This window comes from Phocoena phocoena, chromosome 6 (assembly GCF_963924675.1).
Source record: "Phocoena phocoena chromosome 6, mPhoPho1.1, whole genome shotgun sequence".
NCBI classification, from domain to species: Eukaryota; Metazoa; Chordata; class Mammalia; order Artiodactyla; family Phocoenidae; genus Phocoena; species Phocoena phocoena.
Window position 1 is genome coordinate 15,662,537 of NC_089224.1, and position 12,409 is coordinate 15,674,945.

The window sequence follows — 12,409 nt, forward strand, 5'->3', positions numbered from 1 at the left end:
AACACTTTCATCACCTCCAAAAGACACTTCATACCTTTTAGCTATCACCCCTATCTTCCCCATTAACCCACCCACCCACCCCCAGATTTAAGCTAATCAACTTTCTCTCCCTATATATTTCCCTACTCTGGATATTTCATATAAATGGAGCCATGCAACATGTAGTCTTTTGTGACTGGCTTCTTTCACTTAGCACAGTGTTTTTCCTCATCCCTTTGCACCAGGCTCTGTAGAAGGTGTAGGGTACCAAGAAGATAAGTGGGAGTGGGGAGCAGCAAGGGTGCACAGTGGAGCAGGTAGACCCTTGGACTGGTCCAAAATTGGAGTTACACTCAACAGCCACAACGTGAGGGTAAGGAGGTAGCAATATAGATGTTGGCAAGTGAATAGTAGAAATGAACGTTCCCAGGGCCCAGGCACCAACATAGATAAGGAGAAAGGAGAGTGGTTAAAAGATTGAAGTTCGGAATGAGATGGAAGACTAGATGCAGTGGGAGTAACAAAATGAGTGACTAGGAAGGAGAAGAGCTTGTCATCAGAATGGCTGCTTGAATTTAAGATTTTCGGCATGGAACAGTTTCAGTGATGACAGCGTCTAAGAAGTCGCCATGGGAAGAGATTCTGGAGGTGTTGGAAGAGGTGACCCATAGATATAGATGTCACCCAGGGTCGATAGCAAGACTTGGAGCAGGAAACAAAGTCCCCATGCCAAGTAGCAATGTCTTCAGTGAACAAAGAGTGGTAGGAAGGCAGATGACACTGATTAGAAGTATTTCAGATGGAATAAGCCCTATGAAGTTTAGATTTTGACAAGAAGGCTGAGAGATCATGATCTAGAAGCACCAAAGGGGAGTGGGGTTGCTCATTGACCTTACCTCCCAAACCTGAGATACATGGAGAAGCAGCTTCTCAAGGGGACAGGGAGGCTCTGGTTATGGCAGGAGGTGGAGGTAAAGGGGTTTCAATGGGGAAAGCAAAGTCGTTTTGGCAAACGGTGTTGGAACAACTGGATAGCTACATGCAAAAGAATGAAATTGGAACTTTACCTAACACCAGATGCAAAAAATAAGTCAATGGATCAACGATGTAAACGTAAGAGCCAAGACTGTAAAACTCCTAGAAGAAAACATAGGAGTTAAGTTTCATAACACTGGCTTTGGCAACGATTTGTTGCATATGACCCCAAAAGCATAGAGAACAGAAGAAAAAATAGATAAATTGGACTTCATCAAATTTAAAAACTTTGTGTATCAAAGTACACTATAAAGAAAAGAAAAAGACAACCCACAGAATGGGAGAAAATATTTACAAATCAAATATCCAATGAGGGTCCACAGTTCTGACACCAGTTCTAATGTGTGAGTTGTTCCCCCACACCAAGCAATTCTCTGACACCATCTGGGTATCCTACAGTTCAACTCAATTCTGACGCTACTTACCTGAAGATAGCATCAGCTCTCACAGGTTAAAGGCTCAGTTCTACAAGACTTCGCCCCAACTTCTGGTGCCAATCAAAATCCAGGTTGTCACCTGAGCTTCTGACCTACAGGGTATAGGTTAGAGGTTCCAACGACCCCTTCTTGGGTTTAATTAATTTGCTAAGGCGGCTCACAAAACTCAGAGAAACATTTTACTTACTAGATTACAAGTTTATCACAAAAGGATATAACTCAGGAACAGCCTCAGATACAAGAGATGTGTAGTGTGAGGTATGCAGGAAGGGGCGTGGAGGTTCCATGCTCTCCGAGTGTGCCACTTTCCCCAAATCTCCACAAGTTTACCAACCTAGAAGCTCTCTGAATCCCATCCTTTTGGGTTTTCATGGAAGTTTCATAATATAGATATGATCGATTAAATTATTGGCCACTGGTGATTGATTCAATCTCCAGCCCCTCTCTCCTCCGTGGAGGTGAGGGGGTGGGAGGAACTGAAAGTTCTAACCCTCCAATCACGTGTTTGGTTCCCCTGGCAACCAGCTTAGGTGCTTTCCAAAAGTCGCCTCATTAACATAAACTCAGGGGTGGTTAAAAGGTGTTTGCTATAAATATCAAAACACTTTTATCAGTGTCTAACATCCAGAATATATAAAGAACGCATATTACACAATAAGAAGACAATCAATTTTTTAAATGGGCAAAGGATTTGAATGGACATTTCTCTAAAGAAGATATACAAATAGCCAAAAGTTCATGAAAAGATGTTCCACATCATTAATCATTATTAAAATGCAAATCAAAATGACATAAAATACCACTTCATGCTCACTAGGCTAGCTATAATTAAAAAAGAAACAATAAGCACTACTGAGGATGTGGAGAAATTAGAACCCTCACTGCTGGTAGGAATGTAAAATGTAACCAACACTTTGGAAAACAGACTGGCAGTTCCTCAAACTGTTAAACATGGAATTATCATATGACCCAACAATTCTACTCCTAGGCATAACCCAAGAGAATTGAAAATATAGGTTCACAAGCAAAACAAAGCAAAATGTACACAAACGTTTTTAAAGGCATCACTAGTAATAGCCAAAAAGTGGAAACAACCCAAATGTCTATCAACTGAGTGGATAAATAAAATGTGGTATATCCATACAGTGGAAGATTATTCAGCCATAAAAAGAAATGAAGTACTGATACATGATACAACATGATGGACCTTAAAAACACTATGCTAAAGTGAAAGAAGCCAGTCACAAAAGAACACATATAGTATAATTCCATCTATATGAAATGTCCAGAATAAGCACATCTACAAAGATAGAAAGATTTAGTGGTTCCCAGGCTCTGGGGGAGGAAGGAATGGGCAGCAACTGCTAATGAGTTATTTGGGCTCCTTTGGGGTGATGAAAATGTTCTGGAATTAGTGTTGATGGTCGCACATCCTTTAGTAATTTTTATACTAAAACCCACTGAATTGTACACGTTAAAGGAGTGAATTTTATGGTATGTGAATTATATTTCAATTTTTTTTTAATGAGGATTGAAAGAAAAGAATGAGGGGGAATTTGGTCCCTGCAGTACAGCGATTCCTGAAGGCATAAATGGAAAGGTTGAGGAGAGAGGGAAAGCATGAGAGTCTGCGTCTGGGTAGAGAAAGGAAGTGACACTTGGGCAGTGATGGGGGTGGGGGTGTCAGGCACAGGAGGCCTGGAGGGATGGGAGGGGGGTAGAGTGTTCCAGGAGCACTGGTCCAGTAGATCCAGGTGTCTGGAAGGACCAGGACATCTCAGGAAGCCAACCGATTTGGCCTTATTGATGGTGTTGGGAGGTGGTCTCAGCCCAGGTGCCTGAAGGAAGAGAAGGCAGCTTCAGGGATGGGCACCGAGGGGTCAGGAGATGGTGCCTCTAGAGTGAAGCAATTGAGCAAAACAGGCTGGTAATGGAAATAGGGAGCTGTGCTCCCCAGGCTTGAATGTGGCTCTCCAATCTTGGACTCTGAGTTCAAAGCCAAGTCCTGTAACTCCCCAAGGAAAGGATCAGATTCAAAAACACCAAGAACCGCTGCATTCTGTCAGATCTCTCCGTACAAAAACAAGCCAAAGAAAGTCAGATAAATAAGCAAAAGGGATCCAGGGCCCGAGGCCAACCTGAGTGGTTAGCTTCCTTCTGATATTTATAGAGTTAGGAGCTATTAAGTGAAATAAGGACGATCAGAAGCAGAAGTGGCAAGTTTGTCAGGCATTCAAACAAGAATTTATTTAGCATCTAGGCCCACCAGGGAAAGCTAGACACAGACTAGTACTGCCTCTGAGAAGCTTGTAGGCTGGGGGATGGGGAGACTATAAGCAAATCACTAAGTAAATAACTACAAAACTATTTTACAAACATATAAGAACAATAAGAAAAGGAGTAAATTGCTCTGATTCTGCATAACGGGAATCTAACGGAGTCTCGGTGTCAGAGCAAGTTTCTCTGAAGAAATGACCCTCCGGGATCCCCCAGGATGGACTGGGAAGTGAGGGCGGAGCATAGGAAGGCCCTGGGGCAGGAAATAGTTTGAGCACAGGTGGAGAGTAGAGAGACGTGGCTAGAGAGGCAGGAAGAGCCAGATCTTGCAGGGCATTGTGGGACACCTGGAGGATTCGGGGCTTTATTCCAAGAACAAAGGGCATAGAGGGGGAGTAAGTGGAGGCACAGTGGAGCTGCAAGAGGGGGCAGTAGAGCAAAATGGTTAAGGAGCATGGAGTCAGCCAGTGAGGGTTCAAATCCCAGGTCGGCCAGTTACTACCCATGTGACCCAGGTCAGCTAACCTCTCTGTGCCTCAGTCTTCCCCTCTGTAAAATGGGATCATAATAGTACCTACCTCAGAAAATCATCTTCATGAGGATTCAGTACTAACAGCCTGGTGCTCACTGAGTAGGGAGGAATTGCTGACGTGAGTGGGCTCCACAGGAACAAGCCTGCACCGTGGACTGGCCCCCACCCCCCAACAGCCATTCGTCACTGGGGCTAAGAGCTGTTGGCACCCACGAAAGCCCTGGCATCTCTAGTGGCTGCCACTTTGAAGACAGGAGTCTCTTGGCCTTGGATGACCATTCTGGCACCGTCATCCTCTGGCTCCGGCTGTCCTGTGAACTCCATGAGGACAGGGACCATGGTCAGCCCATGCCCAGGGACCAGCACAGGGCTCAGCACATAGGAGGTGCTCCTACCTGCTGGTGAGATGGATTGTGTGGGAATGAATGAAGGGATGGATGGATCTGTGGAAGAATATTTACGCTATCCTTTAATGATTGAGCATTCTCTATGTGCCAGGCACCTTACTAAGTGCCTTACATAATTCATTTCATTTTATTTTCAAAACCGTCTTGTGGGGAGGCTGCTAGGAGACACTCTCCAGTAGGGGAGATCTTGGGAAGGATCTATGGGGGAGCCCTAGTCATACTTCAGGGAGTCTGATTATTGAGAAATGTGTTTCATTTGTAACCTCAAGGAAAGGCTTTTTGCTGGAAGTTGGGATCCTGGAAGCAGGAATTCAAGCGGAAAGCAAACTCAGCTGAAAACAGTTTCTATAAAGATCGATCTGCGTAGGCTGCAGAACTACGATCTCATCTTCCTTAGCCAAGCGCAAGGGCAACGGGATCACTTGTTTTTGAAGGATGAATGTGGTGTGTTCTAGAGAGGCGTGGGGCCCTCCAGCCCTGTGGAGGAGCTCAGAGCAGAACCCAGGAGTCCTCGGTCCCCCCCAATCCATCCCCCCAAGGTGGGAGAACTGTCTTTGATCTCCCCCCATCGCTCCCACTCCCACCGGCTCTGGATCCAGTCAGAGCTCCACACACTCCTGCCTCCTGCTGGCCTGTTCCCTAGGGAACGCAGGCCGCCCTGCGGTCCCAGCCAACTGGTTCGGGGTGCACCCCCTCCTCCCAGCACGGCGCTGTGCACGCGGTCCCCTTCCCGAGCAGCCCTGCTGGCCTTCTTCTCCAGGGACTATTATTTTGGGAGAGTGCTGAGTTCAGCACCGTGGCAAGCTGTAGCGGGACGCGCCCTTCTGTCCTCAGCTGGCCCTCCGGAGCTGGCCCGGGGCCCAGCGGCCCTACCCCTCATGCAGCAGCCCTTCCTACACAGGGTCACCGCGTCCAACCACGGCCACCGTCCGACAGTCCCAAGGTTGTCAAGACAGGTGGCAGAGGAGCTGTGGGCGGGAGAAGCAGAGCTGTGCAAGGGGCACAGCCCAGTCTCACTCCTGCTCCTAGAAAACCCAGCAAGTTGGGGCCCTCATCAGCACCCCCAGAAGCCGAAGCCGGGGGTCACCAGCCTCCCAGGGTTTGCCTTAAAGCCAAAGGAGCGGGCTGGCCCTCAGCCAACTGACTGCGCACGGGGCAACTTGGGTGTGTGTATGTGTGTGTGTGCAGGACGAGGGCCTCGCAGGAGGTTTGTATAAACCCTCCTGCTCTGCAGCCTGCTCTGTGCCCTGGCAGCAGGACACAGTGACGGCACGGCCCTGCTCTCATGGAGGCGGGGCCTCGGCCACGACTGTCAGTTGAGTCCAGCTGGGAGGAGGCCCAGGGCCGCCCAAGGTACTTGTGTCTGGTGGCGGATTAGCTGCCGGAGCCCAGGCTGCGCCCACCTTTCTCCCTGCTGAGCAGAGGGCTCTGTCCCACCAGGTGGGTCCCCGGGGTTGGGGGCTGCAGGGTGGGAAGGGCGCCCCCTGCAGAGGGCCAGCAGCACTACGGGCTCCTTCCATTCCAGGTGCCCAAGAGCTGGACCATGAGGCTGGCCATGGCAGCCCTGCTCCTGGGCCTTACGATGGTGGCCACCGGAGACGAGGGGGACAAGGACCCGTGCGTGTACGAGGCCCTGACTGACAACGACGCTGTCCTCTGCAAGTAAGGCTGGGAGGCCCCCCTACCCCAGAGGGCAGAGGGAGGAGGGCTCCGGGAACCGAGGGCCACTGCCTCACAAGGCGGCCTCTGTGGACAGGCAGAGCATGAGTCAGCCCTGGGGCCACCTGGCTGGAGGACAACACCCAGGGAAGGACTCTGAGACAGGCCCGGGCCGTCCGTCCAGCGGCCCGGACCGCCGGGCCCCGGGCCAGCTCCGGAGGGCCGTCCGTCCAGGATCGGGAGGGCACACGGACCTGGCCGGCTCCCCTTGGGGCCTCCACACCGGAGGGGCCCTGTGGAGCTGGCCTCACCCTCCCGGCTGGGAGCCCAAGAGAGACCATCCCTGCCTACAGCCTTGAAGGCTCCTTCCCCCCAAAAAAGTGGCATTTTAAAGAAAAGTGGCATTTGACACACGGTGTGTGATGGTACCCTCCCTGTGAGAGGTAGTTGTTTGCTTTTCTCTAACAAGGCCCCAGGAATGTCAGGACAGGCAGGAGTGTGGCCACTGGACGTCGTTCAAAGAAGAGGCTGGGCGTGGGAGGCTGGCTGTGTCCCTTCCAACGGTGCAAGCTTCTCCCCCTCTGCGTCAGAGGTCAGCTCTCTCCTCACCCACTGTGGGTCAGAAAAGCCAGTCTTCATCGTCCTGGAGTCATGGGCCATCCTGAGGGCTGCCCAGGCCACGTTGCTGCCAACACCCTCTGCCAGCCTGGTGGCCGAGGACACTGGCATCCCACTGAGGTCATCAGAGGTCAGAGCGGGTCAAGGACTCTCACTTCTTACTCTGTCTCCTTGAGTACATTTGAATTCTTACAGACATGACTTTTAGAAAGAAAACCTTTTTAAGTTTATCTAACTTAAAAAGTTAGATAGGGCTTCCCTGGTGGCACAGTGGTTGAGAGTCCGCCTGCCGATGCAGGGGACACGGGTTCATGCCCCGGTCCAGGAAGATCCCACATGCCGCGGAGCGGCTGGGCCCGTGAGCCCTGGCCGCTGAGCCTGCGCGTCCGGAGCCTGTGCTCCGCAACGGGAGAGGCCACAGCAGTGAGAGGCCTGCGTACCACAAAAAAAACCCAAAACGTTAGATAGTTGAATTCCCCCCCCCCAAAAAATAGACACTGATTTTGTTCCTATCAATACATTTTTTAACTCTGGTGAAACAGTCCTGGGTGCAGTTTTGTGTGGGGCAGGAGGGAACGGCTGCCCCTGCTATGTGGGCACCAATGCTCTGGGTGCTCTGCTGAGTGGGACCTTCCCAGGGGCGGACAGGCCTTTCCCTCTGGCAGGCAAGTCAAACCCCGCAAGCTGGGGATGACAGCAGGCCCAGGGCAAGGCCAGGCCGGGCTATGATCACAGCCCCATACAGGGCACCTCTGTATGTTCACTGTGGAACACGTAGAACGTGATCACACGTGTACGCTCACTGGAGGAGACCAGCTTGCACCCCAGCTGCCCCAGGCTCGGCCCTGCAGACATCCACACACTCGCACCCTGGTGGCCTGTGTACTGTGGCACATGCGGGAGCTCTGGGGCACCTGCTACATGCCAGGAGTTCTGCTGGTGATTTTAAATCTTTGACTTATTTCATTGTTAACATAACCCACCAAGTAGGTGTTATCGTCTCCATTTTGAAGATGAGGAATCCCCAGAGATTAAATAACTTGCCCACAGTTCTCACACACCTGACAAGTGGCAGAGCTAGGATTCAACCCCCCTCATCTGGCTACACTCATGCTCTTTCCCCACCCACCTTTAGCTGCTGACCTTCATCCAGGGCCCAGATCATCTCAAGTAAAGGGGAGCTCTCTATCAGTCTATCTGGGCTGCTCTAACACAGTGCCACAGACTGGGTGGCTTATAAAGAACAGAAAATTATTTCCCAGCACTCTGGAGGTTGAGAAGTCCAAGATCGAGTTACCAGCAGATTCTGTGTCTGGTGAGAACCTGCTTCCTGACTCATAGATGGCCATCTTCTTGCTGTTTCCCACAGAGTGGAAGGGGTGAGAGAGCTCTCTGGAGACTCTTTTGTAAGGGTGCTAATCCCATTCATGAGGGTTCCACCCTCATGACCTAAGCACCTCCCAATGGCCCCACTTCCTAATTCCATCTCACTGGGGGCTGGGATTTCAACATAACGATTTTTCAGTCCATTGCAGGAGTCATTCTCAGGACTTCTTAGAAGACACCAGCAGATCCCCAGTTTGAGAAACATGGACTTACAGCACTAAGCCTGCATGCTAGGACGATGGCTTTTGATTGTAAATCATCATTGCACAAGGGAAGCTTTTGTTTGTAAAAGATCACCACTGAATGAGAACACATCAAGGACATATCAGACCCCAGAGGAGAGATCAGTATGCTGGAGCCCCCTCCCCAAGAGCCCTGCTCAACTCAGGCTTCTGACTCCACCAAGAGACTGCCCCCAGAAAAGCACCTCCTCTCACGGGTATTGTTAGAGTCTAATAGGGAATTCTTGAAGTTAGGACTCAATACCTAAAGATATTAATCTATAAGGGAGGAATTTTTTGTGCTGTGACAAGCAGTGGGGAAACATTGTTAAGAGAAGAGTTCTCCCAGAATAATACCTTACCCACTCCTGAGAAAGCCAGACTAGACTGACAAAAACTCGGAGAGTCAGAACCCCAGGCTCGGTCTCAGAAGTGAAAGAACCATAGTCGTCCAACCCGGACCCAATGGGTGAATCTACTCAACGCCCCTCTCCCTGCTGCCTCCGCACTGGTGGCCTCAGTGGACTCTCCCAGGGACCAGGACCTGCCTCCCAAAGCCCTCTCTTCTGTGCTGAAAAGCTTCCCCCTCAGAGGGAACACCTTTATGTCAAGGCGGGGCTGCCTTTCTTTCCACCCCATTCTTCCTAGTTTTGCCCCCAGGCGCTGCATAGAACAAATCTACTCTCTGTCCCTCTGGAGGGTCCTTCAGCTGTTCGGACACAGATGTCACGCCCCCCCCCCCCCCCCCCCCGCCTTCACCCGCTGCTCTTTCTTCTCTGGGCATCCACCTCCCATCCTTCAGTTCCTCCTTAGGGGCTTTGTTCTGGGCCCCCGCTTTCGAGAAGAGTCAGTTGGAGACAGACCCACACTGAGAACCATGCAGCAGAGGGTGGGGTGCCCCCCGAGCCCCCAGGCGCCTCTGTGAAGGCTGCCTTCCCTCCATGGGCCTTTTGGTCTCCCTCGCTTTGGGGCAGGTGGGATTCAGAGCTTTTTTCATACCTGATCTGGTTCTTACAATGCTGAAGGGACTTCTGTGACCATCCAGTCCCAGGGAAGTGCAGACAAGACTATGCAGCCCTTCTCTGTTGCCTACAGCACAATACCCCAAACCTAGCAGCAGCACACATTTATCGCCTCGGTTTCTCTGCGCGTGGCCCAGCTGGGCACCTCTGGCCCGGGCTCTCAGGAGGCTGCAGTCCAGCTGTTGGCTGGGGCTACAGTCTCATCTGAAGGATGTGACTTGCAGGCAACATGTGGGCTTCCATCCCTGGGCAGGCAGCGCTCCGTGGGTATGACGGGGACCTGGGGTGGGGGTACAGACCTCACTCCTGGTCCCCTGGCATGTGCCCTATGAAGGCACTCTCTGGGGCTTTAGGCCCACTCACCAAATGTCAACTCGGTGATTTTGCTTAACTGTTTTAACACTTGCAGCAGTTCTACTGGGATCAAAAGAGGAGACACTTTTGTTCCCTGGGGAAGGCCCCCTCTGGTCCTCAGTTTCCCTCCTCCCCACCCCTTGCCTCTCCCAGTTCCGGGCTGTGGGCTGAATCTCCATCTCTCTGCCAGTAGAGGGTCCCCTCTCTCAGCCTCGGATCTCCATAGCTGCAGTGGCAGGGAACTGTGGCAGAAACAACCCAAAAAGTCCTTAAAATGCTGCCGTGATGAGAAATGAAAATCCATCCTCTAAAACTTCTTTAGAAGCTATTAAAACGATGCCATTGGAAAGGCGCTACTGTAAACTTGCAAGGAGTTAAACTGGCTTCAGTGAATAGTCCCGCTTCAAGGGGCCTGAGTCCTGGCCTTGGGGGTGCCGGTCTGAGGAAGCATCCTGAGTCTGCAGACCTGGGCTACCTCTGCCCAAGGCAGGACCTCAGGATCCACTGGAAGGGATGGGGTGGTGGGAGGGGGAGTGTGGGACTCTCCAGAGGGAAGTGATCCCTGTACTTCTCCCGGGTCCTGACCTCGAGAGCTCCCCTCCAGATCTACTCCCCCAGTGACATTCTCAGGGGTCCCCTTCAGGCATCACCCCCAGCAGGAAACGTGGCCAGCTCCGGGTGACCACCGTGGAGCTGGTCTGCCATGCTGGGCTTTTGGAAAGGCTGAGTGAATCATCTTAACCAAATGACCCCAGGCCTTGGTGATAAAACGTGACAGTAGGATAGGGAAGAAGGGCAAGCAAAAAAAAAAACACACAAAAAGTTGACACAGAGATGTTTTTCCTGTATCTGTTTGAAAGCCTGGCTTCCATCCCTGAGTTTCAAATACAAGTGAGCCCTTAAGTCTAACCCTGGCGAAGGTGTGGGATCAGCCTGCACGGCAAGCCCAGTTCTCAGGGCACTTGTACAGTCCAGAGCTCCCCAGGGAGAAAGTAGATAAATGGATGCACAGCACAGACTTAGTGACTAGATGTTTTACCCCATGAGAGATATTTGCATTTTGAAAGCACAGTGAATGGCAGATTGAGGGCCTAGGGTAGGGGCAATGCATCACCCAAAGAAGTGGGTTATTTAATTACTGGTGGGATTTGCAGGTATGGAGAGGGTCTTGATTATTTAGGGACCAGAGAAGTCTGTGCCCATGAAGAAGCCTGTGCTAACTTGCTAAACCTTTCTTTATGTAATAAGAACATTCCAGAAAAGCAATGTGAATATATTGTTCTTACACACCCAGTCCTACTTTAAAGACACTGACCAGGTTTGCCTCTGGATGTATATATTTTTTGAGAAGTAAACACTGACAGTGATGAATACTTTCTGACCCCTGATAACCTGCCAGGCTCTGTTGTAAACACGAATCGCCATTTTACTCCTCTTAGCGACCCTACAAATAGGTATTATTAGTGTCCCCATTTTACAGGTAGAGAAGCTGAGGCACAAGTGGTCAAGTAACTCTTAGGCTACAGAGGTCAGACTGAAGCCTTACGCACCCAGGGCTCCCCTAAGATCCTGACATGGGCCAACCACCTCCCTCTCTCCATAGGGGCCTTAAGGTTTTCTACCCAGAGTTGGGGAACCTCGGCTGCATGGTTGTTCCGGAATGCAACAACTACAGACAGAAGATCACCTACTGGACCGAGCCGATCGTCAAGTTCCCTGGGGCCTTGGACGTGAGTGAGCCAGCCTGGCTGGATGCGAGGGTCATGGGTCTCGAGTTCCCTCTGGGTTTGCTCATCTGGGTGACGTGAAGCCACGTGCAGAGCCAGCTGGGTTGGCTTTGGTGGTACCAGATGGCCGTTGCCATAAGCACGGGCCTTCTTTAGAGCAGCCCCGCCGCCTTGGAGGAGGTTGAGGTGGGTAGGAGGGCTGCGGGCGGGAGCTTTGGTGGGGCTCAGGGGCCGCTCCGCCGGGGCCTCTCCCTCTTCTGGGCCCCCGAGCCTGGCTCCTCAGTCAACGTGGCGACCAGCCAGGGTGTGCTTTGGAGTCGGCAGAGAGAAGGAGGAGAGAGGGGCTTGTGGGGAGCTGCTTCTCAGGGTGCAGAGTGGCTGGGCTTTCAGAGTGATCTGGATGGGGAGGGACCTGGCTCTTAACGGGCAGCGCCTCTCACGTAGGTTAAACAAGCAGAGGTCAGTGCCCTTGACTCTCGGGCATTGCAATATGACAGTCGCTCAGGAGTTTGCCCCGAGGTGTAGGAAATAAAAAATAGAAACATTTTAAGAATTGTAAATAACTCTTCCTTTTGCTGGGAGATGATTGGCACCATCTTGTTCTGGAAGCTTCCCTTGGCTTGGGGATGCGATAAACCTGGGGAAGGGCGCTGGGGAGTGGGAAACGGGGCTGCAGCTGCTGGGAAAGCTGCTCCAGTGTCCTGGTCAATGTCTCTTTCTTCCTTGACTCTAGGCTGAGCCCCCAAAGTGTCAGG

General features: G+C 51.4%; 1 protein-coding gene across 1 annotated transcript in view; it reads left to right on the forward strand.

Moving 5' to 3' along the window:
* PEBP4 (phosphatidylethanolamine binding protein 4) overlaps positions 1–12,409 on the forward strand; it is a 232,461-nt gene that overhangs the window by 10,747 nt on the left and 209,305 nt on the right. The window contains exons 2-3 of the mRNA XM_065879339.1: positions 6,193–6,329; positions 11,531–11,657. Coding sequence (XP_065735411.1) covers positions 6,211–6,329; positions 11,531–11,657 — 246 coding nt within the window. The 5' untranslated portion in view covers positions 6,193–6,210. The remainder of the gene's footprint in view (positions 1–6,192; positions 6,330–11,530; positions 11,658–12,409) is intronic.